The 12,670-nt window shown below is 38.4% G+C and overlaps 1 protein-coding gene across 3 annotated transcripts in view; it reads left to right on the top strand.

Moving 5' to 3' along the window:
- Positions 1 to 12,670, top strand: part of NELL1 (neural EGFL like 1) — a 911,833-nt gene that overhangs the window by 859,647 nt on the left and 39,516 nt on the right. For all 3 annotated transcript variants that reach the window (XM_060103268.1, XM_060103269.1, XM_060103270.1), the window contains one exon: positions 5,411 to 5,604. In XM_060103268.1, the coding sequence (XP_059959251.1) occupies positions 5,411 to 5,604 (194 nt within the window). The remainder of the gene's footprint in view (positions 1 to 5,410; positions 5,605 to 12,670) is intronic.

Raw genomic sequence — 12,670 nt, forward strand, 5'->3', positions numbered from 1 at the left:
GATTAAGCTGTCTTTGTGCAGAGCAAACAGGTCTGTAGTACCAAGAATATGAATAATGTCAGTTTCCATAATTGCTAACATCTGGCTTTCCATAAATCTATTAAATTGCATGGAAGCAGAATTAGATTTCTGCGTCATAAGTAAAGCAATTACATGGAATTCTGTAGGCAATATGGTCCTATATTCAACTGTGAAATCTTTTCATTCTGGAGCAGCAAAAGCAAATCCAGGTTTTGAACCCTGTTTTTATTGTGCACCCTAAGTGTGTTCATCTTTTTGCTCAGGTTTCTTAATTTATGAGAGGAAAACACTGCCAATATGTTTGTAACTTTGTAAATGCAAAATAAAGAAATGTTAAAATAGCATATTATAGCTGGGCATTAATTGACAATTTAGAGGTTATTTTATAGGAGACCATAAATTAAAGATCCTTTTGTAGCCACTGGTTGTGGATCTGTTGAAATTAATCTTCCAGACAATTCCTGGGGTGATTTGCTGATGAGTCTTTCTCTGCCCTTGTCCCCTTTGACAGGAAAGGAAACTTGTCCCCTTTGACAGGAAGCTGGGATGTGGAGGGAGGAGGAAAGGTGGCCTTCCTATTTCAGTGTGGTTACTACTGAAACCACACTGAATTTATTGTACTTTGAACTAGACCCAAGAGCTTTTCCTGATGAAAAGTCAACAATAAAATGTGTTCCCTGAAGGGAAGGGTTGTGGTTGTGCCTTATGCTTATTGAACACCCCAAAGACCAAATTTTGGCAAAGTAGGCTTTATAGTAGTATTGGTCTGTAAAATTCCTGGATTTAAGTAAGTTAAATAAATACATTGCACATCCACAGTATATTTCGTTGTACTTGGTACTGAGAAGAGAAAAAGGAAAAATATTTAGTCCCTGCCCTCAATGAGCTCACCATCTATCTATGAGCCATGGATAAATTAAACATGGAGCTCCCAAGAGATGAATGCAAGGATAGCATTGTGTGTGTGCAAGGTACAGAGAAAGCAAAAAGTCAATAGTGACTGTCTTGCAGAATGAGGGATGATGATGCTTGGTCTTGATCTTGAAGAATGCATGGGAGTGAAGATAGCACAGGAAGGGAAATGCTTACCTTATCAATTAATTTATACCCCACCCATTCCATAGGGGCTAAGAAACAGAGATGGGTGGGGGGAGTACTCCCATAATTAGAAAAGGCATGTTCCAAGGCACAGGCAGAGGAAACACCATGGTCTGTTTGTAGGTCACCCATTGCTTTTGAAGAGAAAGGGGAAGAGACAGAAGATAAAAACTGAAGTACTAAATCGGGGCTTATACATATGCCAGGAGACTGAACTTTCTATTGTAAGCATCAGAGAACCACAAAGAAGTGGCAGGCAGAGGAATGACATGGACAGGTTTGCTTTTTAGAACACCACTACCCTGTAGAGGGTATTTAGAGCAATGCTTCTCCTCTGTCTGAACAGAGCCCAGATGTCTGGATCCTAATTTATGTCAATTAAATCCAGTTCTAGTGGTGGTGAGCCTGGGCTCCAGTACTTTTAAAAAGCTTGCCAAATATTTATATTTTGCCCACAATCTCCAAATATTTCCATTGTGCCCACAATCAAAAAAATCACTGAATTAGAGTGAGAAGTGTCTGGAGTCAGTTGAGACCAGATAGGAGACTAATGCAATAGTCCTGGTGATAAGGATGAAAATCTGAACTGAGTTCAAAGAAATCTGAATGTTATTTTTATGATTATATATGTGATGAGCCACCTAGCTAGCTATCATCAAGTTACTCTCTATCTGTATCTCCTAGAGATACAAACTAGATTATAAATGTGATGAGAGAAGTATAAGACAATGTTTTGTTACTTTCAGCAAAAAATGAGGAGTGAGAATAATGCAAACATACCACTTTAGTATTGTTCCAAGATAGCATATACCTAAACAGTAAGCCATGTACCACCAACTGTCATTGCAATGAGTGTTCAGAGAAGGTGAATAATTACTATAAACTGGCATCATATTGGGAGATGCTTAACTGAGGAGGTAGGGCTTGAACTTGATCTTAATCATTCACATTCATTAAATCAAGAAACAAATATTTTTGAGTACTTATTATGTTATCTGGTTTTATTTTCAAAAGACAATAGATTAGGTGGGTATGGTTTTATACAGCTGATAACTGAGGGTCAGAGAGACTTAATAATGTGACCAAGGACATACAGTGTGATGTGCAAAATGACTGGTACATAGTAAGCACTCAATTAAGTGGAAGAGTTTCGAACGTGAGTGACCTCCTGACGCTTGCATTCAATGCTACTTTTTGTTGGGAAGAATTGGAGTAGAGGAAGAAGGCTGGGAAGATGAGAGAGGCTTCTAGGCGGAAGCACCATATGGTCGTATGTGTTGACCAGGAATGATGAGGAAGTAATTGGGGTCTGATTGTAGTTGACTTGGAATCTAGATAGCATAATTTGGGATCATTTCCACAGTTTTCAAAGGAGGAATAATTATTCCTAAATGTCTTGACTGAGGCTACAATTGGTAGAACAAAGACAAAAAAAATAAATCTTATAATGAACTAGGTCTTAGAAATATTGTTGGAATTCCTTAACATCTTCTGCTTTGTACCACGGCTGTGAAGCCAAGTTTTATACCAATATAATGCATTCAGTCAGTAAGGGAAGATAGGTCAGTGCATGAAGTCAGTAAGGGAAGATAGGTCATTTGTTTTCATTATTTTTAAGTCAAAATAGTTTTAAATTCTAGCAAACTTTGACTGAGTAATCATATCGTATCATTCTCAGAATTTCAGCTAAAAATGCTGAAGAGGATCCATGTAATATTTTATCTTTGAAAATGAGTTGCAATATCTAGAGGGCAAATTAGTTGAAAGTATATAAAACCACAGAATATTCTAGTATGCTGAAAGAAGACTTTAGACCTTGAATTAGCACAGTATAGTGGAAAGAACTCCAGTGCACCTTTCAGAAGGCCCAGGACACAGTCTTTGCTCTAACAGATACTAGCTGTGTGACCACTTAGCCATCTCTGTAACTTAGTTTCTTCTTTTGTAAACTGAAAATAACTATTCCTATCCTGCAATTATATGACATGACTTGTGAAAAAGAACTGTGAAAAACTTTGAAACTATGTATATAGTATTTTATATATATATATATATATATATATATATATATATATATATATATATATATATATATATATATTAGTAAAATTGATATTATGCCTTTGAGCACTTCAGGGGGAAATGGCACTTAAATTATTTTTTCTGTAATTTAGTTCCATAATTCTTAAACAAATGCCTACAATTTTATACATATTTAACATGAATTTTAGGATGAAGAGTAAGTTAATTTATACTGTTCCTATTCTCACCTACCATAGGAGTCAAGCCTACCATTCAGTAGCCTACCAACAGTTATGTATATATACTGCTGTGTTCCTCCTTTATCACCTTCATGAGGACAGTGTCTTATAAGTTGTTACCAACATTTATAGTACCAGTGTGCAAAGAACCCTGGTGCATGGCAGACTTTTGGTAAAAATGTGTTGAACTCAACATTGTCACCTGAAAGATGTTTGAAGGACTTGGCAGTAGATTAATCAGTGGAGAAGACAAATGACATGATAGAAAAATGGCTAATGTTTTTAAATACCTTAAAAAATTGTCATAAGAAAAATCAAGTAGACTTTGCTTGAGTGACCTCAGAACTAGTACCTACATAGAAGTTACTAGATAATATATTTTATTTCAATGTTAGGAAGACTTTTTTTTTTTTAAACATCTTTATTGGAGTATAATTGCTTTACAATGGTGTGTTACTTTCTGCTTTATAACAAAGTAAATCAGCTATACATATACTTATATCCCCATAACTCCTCCCTCTTGCATCCCACCCTCCCTATCCCACCCCTCTAGGTGGTCACAAAGCACCGAGCTGATCTCCCTGTGCTATGTGGCTGCTTCCCACTAGCTATCTATTTTACATTTGGTAGTGAATATATGTCCATGCCACTCTCTCACTTTGTCTCAGCTTACCCTTCCCCCTCTCCATGTCCTCAAGTCCATTCTCTACGTCTGCGTCTTTATTCCTGTCCTGCCCCTAGGTTCATCAGAACCCTTTTTTTTTCTTTTTTTAGATTCCATATATATGTGTTAGCATACGGTATTTGTTTTTCTCTTTCTGACTTACTTCACTCTGTATGACAGACTCTAGGTCCATCCGCCTCACCAGAAATAACTCAATTTCATTTCTTTTTATGGCTGAGTAATATTCCATATTCCATTGTATATATGTGCCACAGCTTCTTTATCCATTCATCTGTCAATGGACACTTAGGTTGCTTCCATGTCCTGGCTATTGTAAACAGCTGCAATGAACATTGTGGTACATGACTCTTTTTGAATTATGTAAATTGATACAGCCACTATGGAGAACGGTGTGGAGGTTCCTTAAAAAACTAAAAACAGAACTACCATACAACCCAGCAATCCCACTACTGGGCATATACCCTGAGAAAACCATAATTCAAAAGGAAGACATTTCTAAAAGAGTCATTCAAAGATAGAATAGGCTGCTTTGTGCAGTAATAGGTTGTCTGCAGGGAAAGGACTCAAACCAGGGCTGGACAGCTATATGTTTGAGATGTTAAGGTCACCAGAGCCCTGAATGTCAGGGAGGGCTACTGGATTTATGTTTTCGTTCCATACTTGGCTGTCAATGAAAAACAGCAAAATATATGGTGTCTTTCATCAGCATTCATGCCATATCCTAACTGTAGCTCTGAGATGTTTTCTTGTGTGAGCAAAAATATTGCTAGCCATTAGGGTGGTGAGTTTTTGATTAGGCAAGGCATCCTCCAAGAATTATTTCCTTTTCTTTCAACCTTGGCCCCAGGATCTGGGGGCAGCCTAATTGGCTCAGGGTTGCCCTAATTGCTCACTCGTTTTGCCCTAATTGCCCACTTGTTCTTACTCAGTGGCTAATCTATTCACACCTTCTCTGTTAGACCCAGATCTCCATGGGTGTATCCATACTGTTAACGAATTAGCAGTATTTATGGCCTCTGGATGGTATAGTTCTTGAGAATATCCTAAAAGCAGTTCAGAGTTGCTCCTGGATAATTTAGTAATTAGAGTCTGACAGCTGTGGGTTTGAGTCCCAGACTGGCCACTTATTAGCTATCTGACAGTGAACATGTTATTTAACTTATATGAGGCTCAGCTGCATTAGCTGCCTTGCAGAGTAGATGAGATAATGCACGTGAACAGCTTGGCACAGTACTGGGCACAAGGCAAACACTCAGTAATGTTAACGAATGCTATTATAAGTGATGATTATTTTCTAATGATCATCTTGACTGGAGTCTAAAGCTCCATGCTTTCTTCATTGCAGACATTGATGAATGTGCCTTAAGAACTCATACTTGTTGGAATGATTCTGCCTGCATCAACCTGGCAGGGGGCTTCGACTGCCTCTGTCCCTCTGGGCCCTCCTGCTCCGGTGACTGCCCCCATGAAGGAGGACTGAAGCACAATGGGCAGGTGTGGACTCTGAAAGAAGACAGGTGTACTGTCTGTTCCTGCAAGGTAAGGCTGATGTGGTGCGGCGGAGATTGTCACTGTTCTTTCTCTCCCTCCCCCTCTGCTCTCCCTCCCCCTCTGCTCTCCCTCCGCATGTCTTTCCCCAGGTGGTTGAGTCATGGGTCTCCCGTGATTCCTGAAAAGACTTCTGTTCTAATCCCAGCTACAGCTAATGATGCCGCTGAGTGGCAGGCAGACCTGCTTGGAATGAAAAGTGAGGTGTAGGGTTGCAAAGAGACTGCTGAACATGGGGTTGGGGGGCGGCGGGGAGCAGGGCAGAGAAGCCGATGTTAGTCCTCCCGCCGAGAGCTGGCGGTGCCTTTAAGGTCAGCTGGGTGAGAGCTTTAATGAGCCCTCAACCCTCACTTCTACAGTCCTGCTGATTAAAACTTCTCTTTCTCTGAAATGATCACCTGCACGAACTCGCTCACTCTTCTGGTGACATCATCCAGAAAAGCAAGGCTCAGACACTTGCTTGCAGTGGTCAGAGACAGGTGGGCTTCTGATACATTCTGAACACAGAATAATGATAGTATGAGGCCATCTGGCCAAATGATGTCTTCTTTGTCTTTCTCAGTGCTGGGCTATTCCTTACATTAAGTTGTTTGGAAGTGAGTTTAATGCTTTTGAAAACAAAATTCTGTCATCGACTAGTTTTGCTTTATGCTTTGCAAAATGGGCCTATTGAAGTGTTTGATTTCCTTGTGCTTTATTTCTTCTTTTGTTGATCTTGCCTATTCATTTTCCTTTGATATTGATTTCCTGTAGCTCTTAACATTGTATTTTTATGTCCCATTGGGATGGGATTGTTTAATATTTGGCTTACGGGCATGGGAACTCTGAGAAATTACTTGCTTAGTAACCTTGTAGAGAGCTGGTCTCCTGATAAACTCAAGAGTGTTCCCTGGAAACACAGTAGAAATGAAGTCCCCCGGATTCTTTCACCTGCCTTCAAGTCTGTCACACCTGCAACAGACCTGGGGGCACCTATTTAGGAAAGCTGTTTTACCAGGTGTTTAGATCATTAGCCCATAACACCCATTTTTCCCCTTATACATAAATATAGTTCCCCACATTTAAACTTAGGTCCATTGCCCCCAGTTGTTAAGTACCTCCTATATGCCAAGCATCCTGTAATTTAACAACAGCGTCCCACTTAATATAGCACAACTCTGAAAGATGAAGAAACTGAGTTTCTAAGTTTTAGGGGAAGTAATGTATGCTTAATATCACAAGATATAGATGTGTAAGCTGGGATTTGAATTCTACTTGCTTGCCCCAAATTTTATACTTTTCTCATCTTGCTACATGTCCTGTAACCCTCTACAGACGACATCTGTTGACATTTATAAAAACCAATTAAGTAATCAGTCAATCCAACTTGGCTGAGCTCAATGCTCAACTCAGTACTATGTTAATGACTGGGTAGGACATCCCCTCAAGAAGTTTTCAAGTTATTAAGTACAATATTTAAGCATGTGGCACTGACTCAGAGCTAAAGTTTTGGGGTTTTTTTGGCCACGCCGCACAGCTTGCGGGATTAGTTCCTTGATAAGGAATGGTACCTGGGCCCTCTGCAGTGAGAGCTCAGAGTCCTAACCACTGGACTGCCAGGGAATTCCCAGAGCAAACGTTTTTGAGAGACGGAAAAGCTTGTTGTGGGTTAGAACAGTTGAGAAATGCTTGTGGAAGAGGTTGGCAATTAGGTCTCCATTCAGCCAGCAAAATGAAGCTGAATTCCTTTACTAGTTCTTTTCTAGAAAATATTGTTTTTCTAAACCTTTGAGGAGGCTCACAACCTGACCCCAAATCCTTTTTAGGCTTTCTAGATCCCCAGTACCTGGAACAGGCAAGGGACTTTAGTTGAGTCTTGACCAGTATGAAACCGAAATTTATTTTTCAGTTGTTGTTTTATTTAAGCCCATGATAAAGCAGGGCACTTACCAATCATGAAAAATTTTCCAAAGCTTCATTAATTGGTGGGGCTAATAATCCAAGCAGGCTAAGTTGACTTATTCTGCTTTGACACCTAAAGTACCTCCAAAGACTTCTGGAAATTAGACTGACATTGCCACAGGAAAGGAACAATTCCTGTCCTCTTATTTTGTTAATATAATGCACCTCCACTGCCACTGCACTCCTTTATGAATAAAGTTCTGGGCAGAGTTCTCTACATAAGTCTTTTTAAAAAAATAATTACTCATTAATAGCATAGCTTCCAAGAGGTTGTGGGCGGGGAGGAGGTCTGGCTTTAGGAGCTGAACTGAAACCCTGAATCAAATTCTGTAGATCATCCTCAAAACATGAATTTATTTGTGATCCTCTTTGTTTGTTTCCATTATTTTCAGTTGTAAGTATTCTATTCTGATTTGATAAGAAATATTTCCAGTACTTAAGCATCAAAGTGAACTATTATAATGGCATCATTTTAGAGGCTAAGAAGTAAAATCAAGGTTAAGATATAAAGTGCTAGCTTTTTAATCATACCCTTGATGTTTCAAATTCAAATAAAAAAGAATCACACAAGCAGAATCACACAAGCCAACAAAGGGTCAAGGCATACTGTTGAAAGAAGCAAAGTTCTTTCCCCCTTGAGAATCAGTACATCAGCTTAGCTAATGTTTCATGCCAATGGACAAAAGAGGCCTTGAAACATGTCCACAGCTGAATGGAGTTCAATGATAAAGCTAGGCTAGCGCAAATGGATTTGGGCTTTGTTTAGATGCCATGTGCTTTCTTGACAGTGGCAATGATTTTGTGCACCTTTAGACCACTTAGTTGATTAGGCACAGAATAATTGCTGAATTGTTTGGAACCCACGTTCCTCCAGCATTATCCAGATCACAGAAACCCAGAGTGAAAAATGGTTCTCTCGCTGGGCTTGATCCCTAAATCTTAGTTACAGCCCAATTTCTTTTCATAGATACCCATCTGTGGCTTTTCCTTTCATAAATTTGTCCAGGGCCTTATGGAGACATTTTTATTTTGTATCTGTACTACATGGAAAGACAGAGTGGTCTCAGCTTTATTAGTTTCTAGGAAATGCAGCATTTTAGTATGAGTGGTTACATTTATATTGGAGATCATGGAGATGAATGGGGAAATGGATACACAATTAACCACCTGTCATGCCATGGTAGAGTCATGAACAATTTATTGTTGAGGGAACAATTTATTTGTGGAGGGAACATACAAAGGGGAAGTATGCTCTATTCTGGGAGGATGCAGAAAGGAATAGGGAATGACTTCACAGAGTAGGTGAACTTTGAATGAAACATTAAAGGATGAGAAATTTATCCAAGAGGAGGTGTGGGGAAGGTGAATTCCAAACAGAGGGAAAACAAGAACAAAGAAACAGAAGCATAACAATATATATTAAAGGAAATATGAAGTGAATGATGAGATTAGAATATCAGGAGCAAGTGAGCAGCTAGGATCATGAGAGATTTTTTCATTTAGGATTGGTGTGGCCTAATCATGGTCTGATTGACAGCATGATGGACAGACTGGGGAGATCAAGGCTAAATGGAGAGATACCACTTAGGCTGAAGTAAAGGTTCAGGAAAGTAAAGGTGAGAACCTGAAAGAGCAAGAGAGGTAAGATCACATGGGAGCTAACACAGGAGTAAAATGATGGGTCCTGATGAATGCTGATGTCAGACACTCAACCTCTGTGGCTATGTGTGTTCTTATAATTTAGGCAAAAAAAAGCTTCAGAGTGACATGCTGGAAGCTTAGCTGCCCATTTTCCTGGGTGAAAAGAATTGAGGTGCCAGTTTCAAGTAAAGAGACAGGATTTGCGATTACTCCTATACCTACACCTTTACCTACTACTACTACTATCATTAGTAGCTGGAAAATCCAGTGGGAGAAAGAGAAAAGCTATAAAGGCCAGATTTCATTTCTGTGCTTCATTCAGAGGGTTTGTTTTTGTTTTTCTGTTTTGTTGGGTTTTTTTGTTTAATTAAAAAGAAAGGTGAACTAAAAAGAAAAGCATTCATCCTGAAAGTAAATATAATACTGAAGACCTGAGCAAAACCAGGTCTTGAGTTTTTCTGGGAATTACAGAGATGGGGAGAGAAATAGATACTATAAGCAGTCACCCACCATTCATATTAAAGTCAGGGCCAAAGAGCTGTGACAAGGAAGTTGGGTAAAGTGTAGAAGATTTTTTTGCCTTTAAATTGTCTGGAATACCGGCCATTTGATCTGGCCTCATATAAGCCTTTGCCCAGAAACTGAGGAAGGTGGCCATAGTAGGGAAACTAAAGGCTTCATGCTTTTCCTTCAGGTAAGGAGATAATAACCCTCTCTGCAAGGAGCTGACTGTAAAATAGCCCTGCCCTTCTCAGCATGGCACTCACTCCGAGGGTGAAGAACAAGGATGAGTCAGCCTGTGCCTGGGGCCAGGGTAGATCTTAGACTTCTAGAATCCTGCAGTCTACTCATAAAAATGCTTTGCTTTGCTTTGCTCTCAGAACTTAACCAGCACCATTATCAATACCTTCCTGTCTAGGGTGTTCTTGATGGCAGGAGTTGGCTGTGCAAGCCCTAAGGTTGTGTTTCCCTTTCTTTTTCCCCCCACTTTTGTTCATTTTTATTTATCAGTTAATAATAACAAATACTTTCCTGTATGTGTGGAATTCTTGTTCTTAGAAATATTTAGTAGTAGAGAATCCATAGGGAAAAATGTGAGTTGTTACACTATATGTGTCTTGTTATATTTTACTGGTATAGTTGATTTAAAATATTGTATTAGTTTTAGTTATACAATAGTGATTCAATATTTTATACATTATATGCCATTTAAAGTTATTATAAAATAATGGTTGTATTTCCCTGTGCTGTAAAATACATCCTTGTTGCTTATTTATTTTATACATAGTAGTTTGGATCTCTTAATCCCATGCCCCTATGTTATACCCCGCCCCCACCTTCCCTCTCCTCGCTGGTAACTACTAGTTTGTTGTGTATATCTGTGAGTCTGTTTTGGTTTTGTTATACTCATTTGTTTTATTTTTTAGATTCCATATAAAAGTGATAACATAGAGCATCTGTCTGACCTATTTCACTAAGCATAATACCCTCTAGCTCCATCCATGCTGTTGCAAATGGCAGAATTTCATTTTATTTTTGTATGACTGGGGTAATATTCCCTTGTATATACATATCACATTTCTTTATCCATTCATCTGTTGATGAACTCATAGGTTGCTTCCATATCTTGGCTACTAAAAATAATGCTGCTATGAACCTTGGGGTGCATCTGTCTTTTCAAATTAGTGTTTTCACTTTCTTTGGATATATACCCAGGAAAGGAATTGCTGGATCCTATGGTAGTTCTATTTTTAGTTTTTTGAGGAACCTCTATACAATGTTCTATAGTTGCTGTACCAATTACATTCCCACCAACAGTGTTCTAGGGTTGCCTTTTTTCACATCCTTGCCAACATGAGTCATTTATAGACTTTTTGATTATAACCATTTGAACAGGTGTGAGGTGATATCTCATGGTGGTTTTGATTTGCATTTCTCTGATGATTAGTGATGGTGAATATCTTTTCCATGCGCCTGTTGGCCATCTGTATATCTTCTTTGGAAATATGTCTATTCAGGTCTTCTGCCATTGTTAAATTGTTTTTATAAATTGAATTGTATGAGCTGTTTATGTATTTTGCATATTACCCCTTATTGGTCATAAGATTTGCAGATATTTTCTCCCATTCACTAGGTTATCTTTTTGTTTTGTCAATGGTTTCCTTTGCTGTGCAAAAACTTTTAAGTTAAATTAGGTCTGATTTAATTTTTTGTTTGTTTTTTAATTTTATTGGAGTATAGTTGATTTACAATGTTGTGTTAGTTTCAGGTGTACAGCAAAGTGATTCAGTTATACATATACATATATTCATTCCTTTTTAGATTCTTTTCTCTTATAGGTTATCACAGAATATTGAGTTCCCTGTGCTATATTATGTCCTTGTTGGTTATTTATCTTATTTATAGTAGTCTGTGTATGTTCATCCCAAGCTCCTGATTTATCCCACCCACTATGTTTCCCCTTTGGTAACCGTAAGTTTGTTTTTGATATCTGTAAGACTGTTTCTGTTTTGTACATAAGTTCATTTCTATCATTTTTTAAAATTAGATTCCACATATGAGTGATATATGAGTGTCTGACTTACTTCACTCAGTATGATCATCTCTAGGTCCATCCATGTTGTTGCAAATGGCATTATTTCATTCTTTTTTTAGAGCTGAGTAAATTCCATTGTATATATGTATCACATCTTCTTTATCTATTCCTCTGTCGATGGACACTTAGGTTGCTTCTATGTCTTGGCTATTGTAAGTAGTGCTGCAATGAACACTGGGGGTGCAGGTATCTATTCAGATTATGGTTTTCTCCAGATATATGCCCAGGAGTGGGAATGCTAGATCTTGTGGTAGTTCTATTTTTAGCTGTTTAAGGAACCTCCATACTGTTCTTCACAGTGGTTGTACCAATTTACATTCCCACCAACAGTGCAAGAGGGTCCCGTTTTCTCCACACCCTCTCCAGCATTTACTGTTTGTGGACTTTTTGATGATGGCCATTCTGATGTGTGTGGAGTGATACCTCATTGCAGTTTTGATTTGCATTTTTCTGATAATTAGTGATGTTGAACATCTTTTCATGTGCTTTTTGGCCATCTGAATGCCTTCTTTGGAGAAATGTCTATTTAGATATTCTGCCCAGTTTTTGATTGGGTTTTTTGTTTTTTTGACATAGAGCTGCATGAGCTGTTTGTATATTTTGGAGATTAATCCTTTGCTGGTTGTTTTGTTTGCAAATATTTTCTCCCATTCTGTGGGTTGTCTTTTCATTTTCTTTATGGTTTCCTTTGCTGTGTAGAAGCTTTTAAGTTTAATTGGGTCCCACTTGTTTATTTTTGTTCTTATTTTCATTACTCTAAGAGGTGGATCCAAAAAGATCTTGCTGTGATTTGTGTCAGAGAGTGTTCTTCCTATGTTTTCCTCTGAGAGTTTTATAGTGTCCGGCCTTACATTTAGGTCTTTGATCCATTTTGAGTTT

Source organism: Mesoplodon densirostris, chromosome 7, assembly GCF_025265405.1.
Source record: "Mesoplodon densirostris isolate mMesDen1 chromosome 7, mMesDen1 primary haplotype, whole genome shotgun sequence".
Taxonomy (NCBI): Eukaryota; Metazoa; Chordata; class Mammalia; order Artiodactyla; family Ziphiidae; genus Mesoplodon; species Mesoplodon densirostris.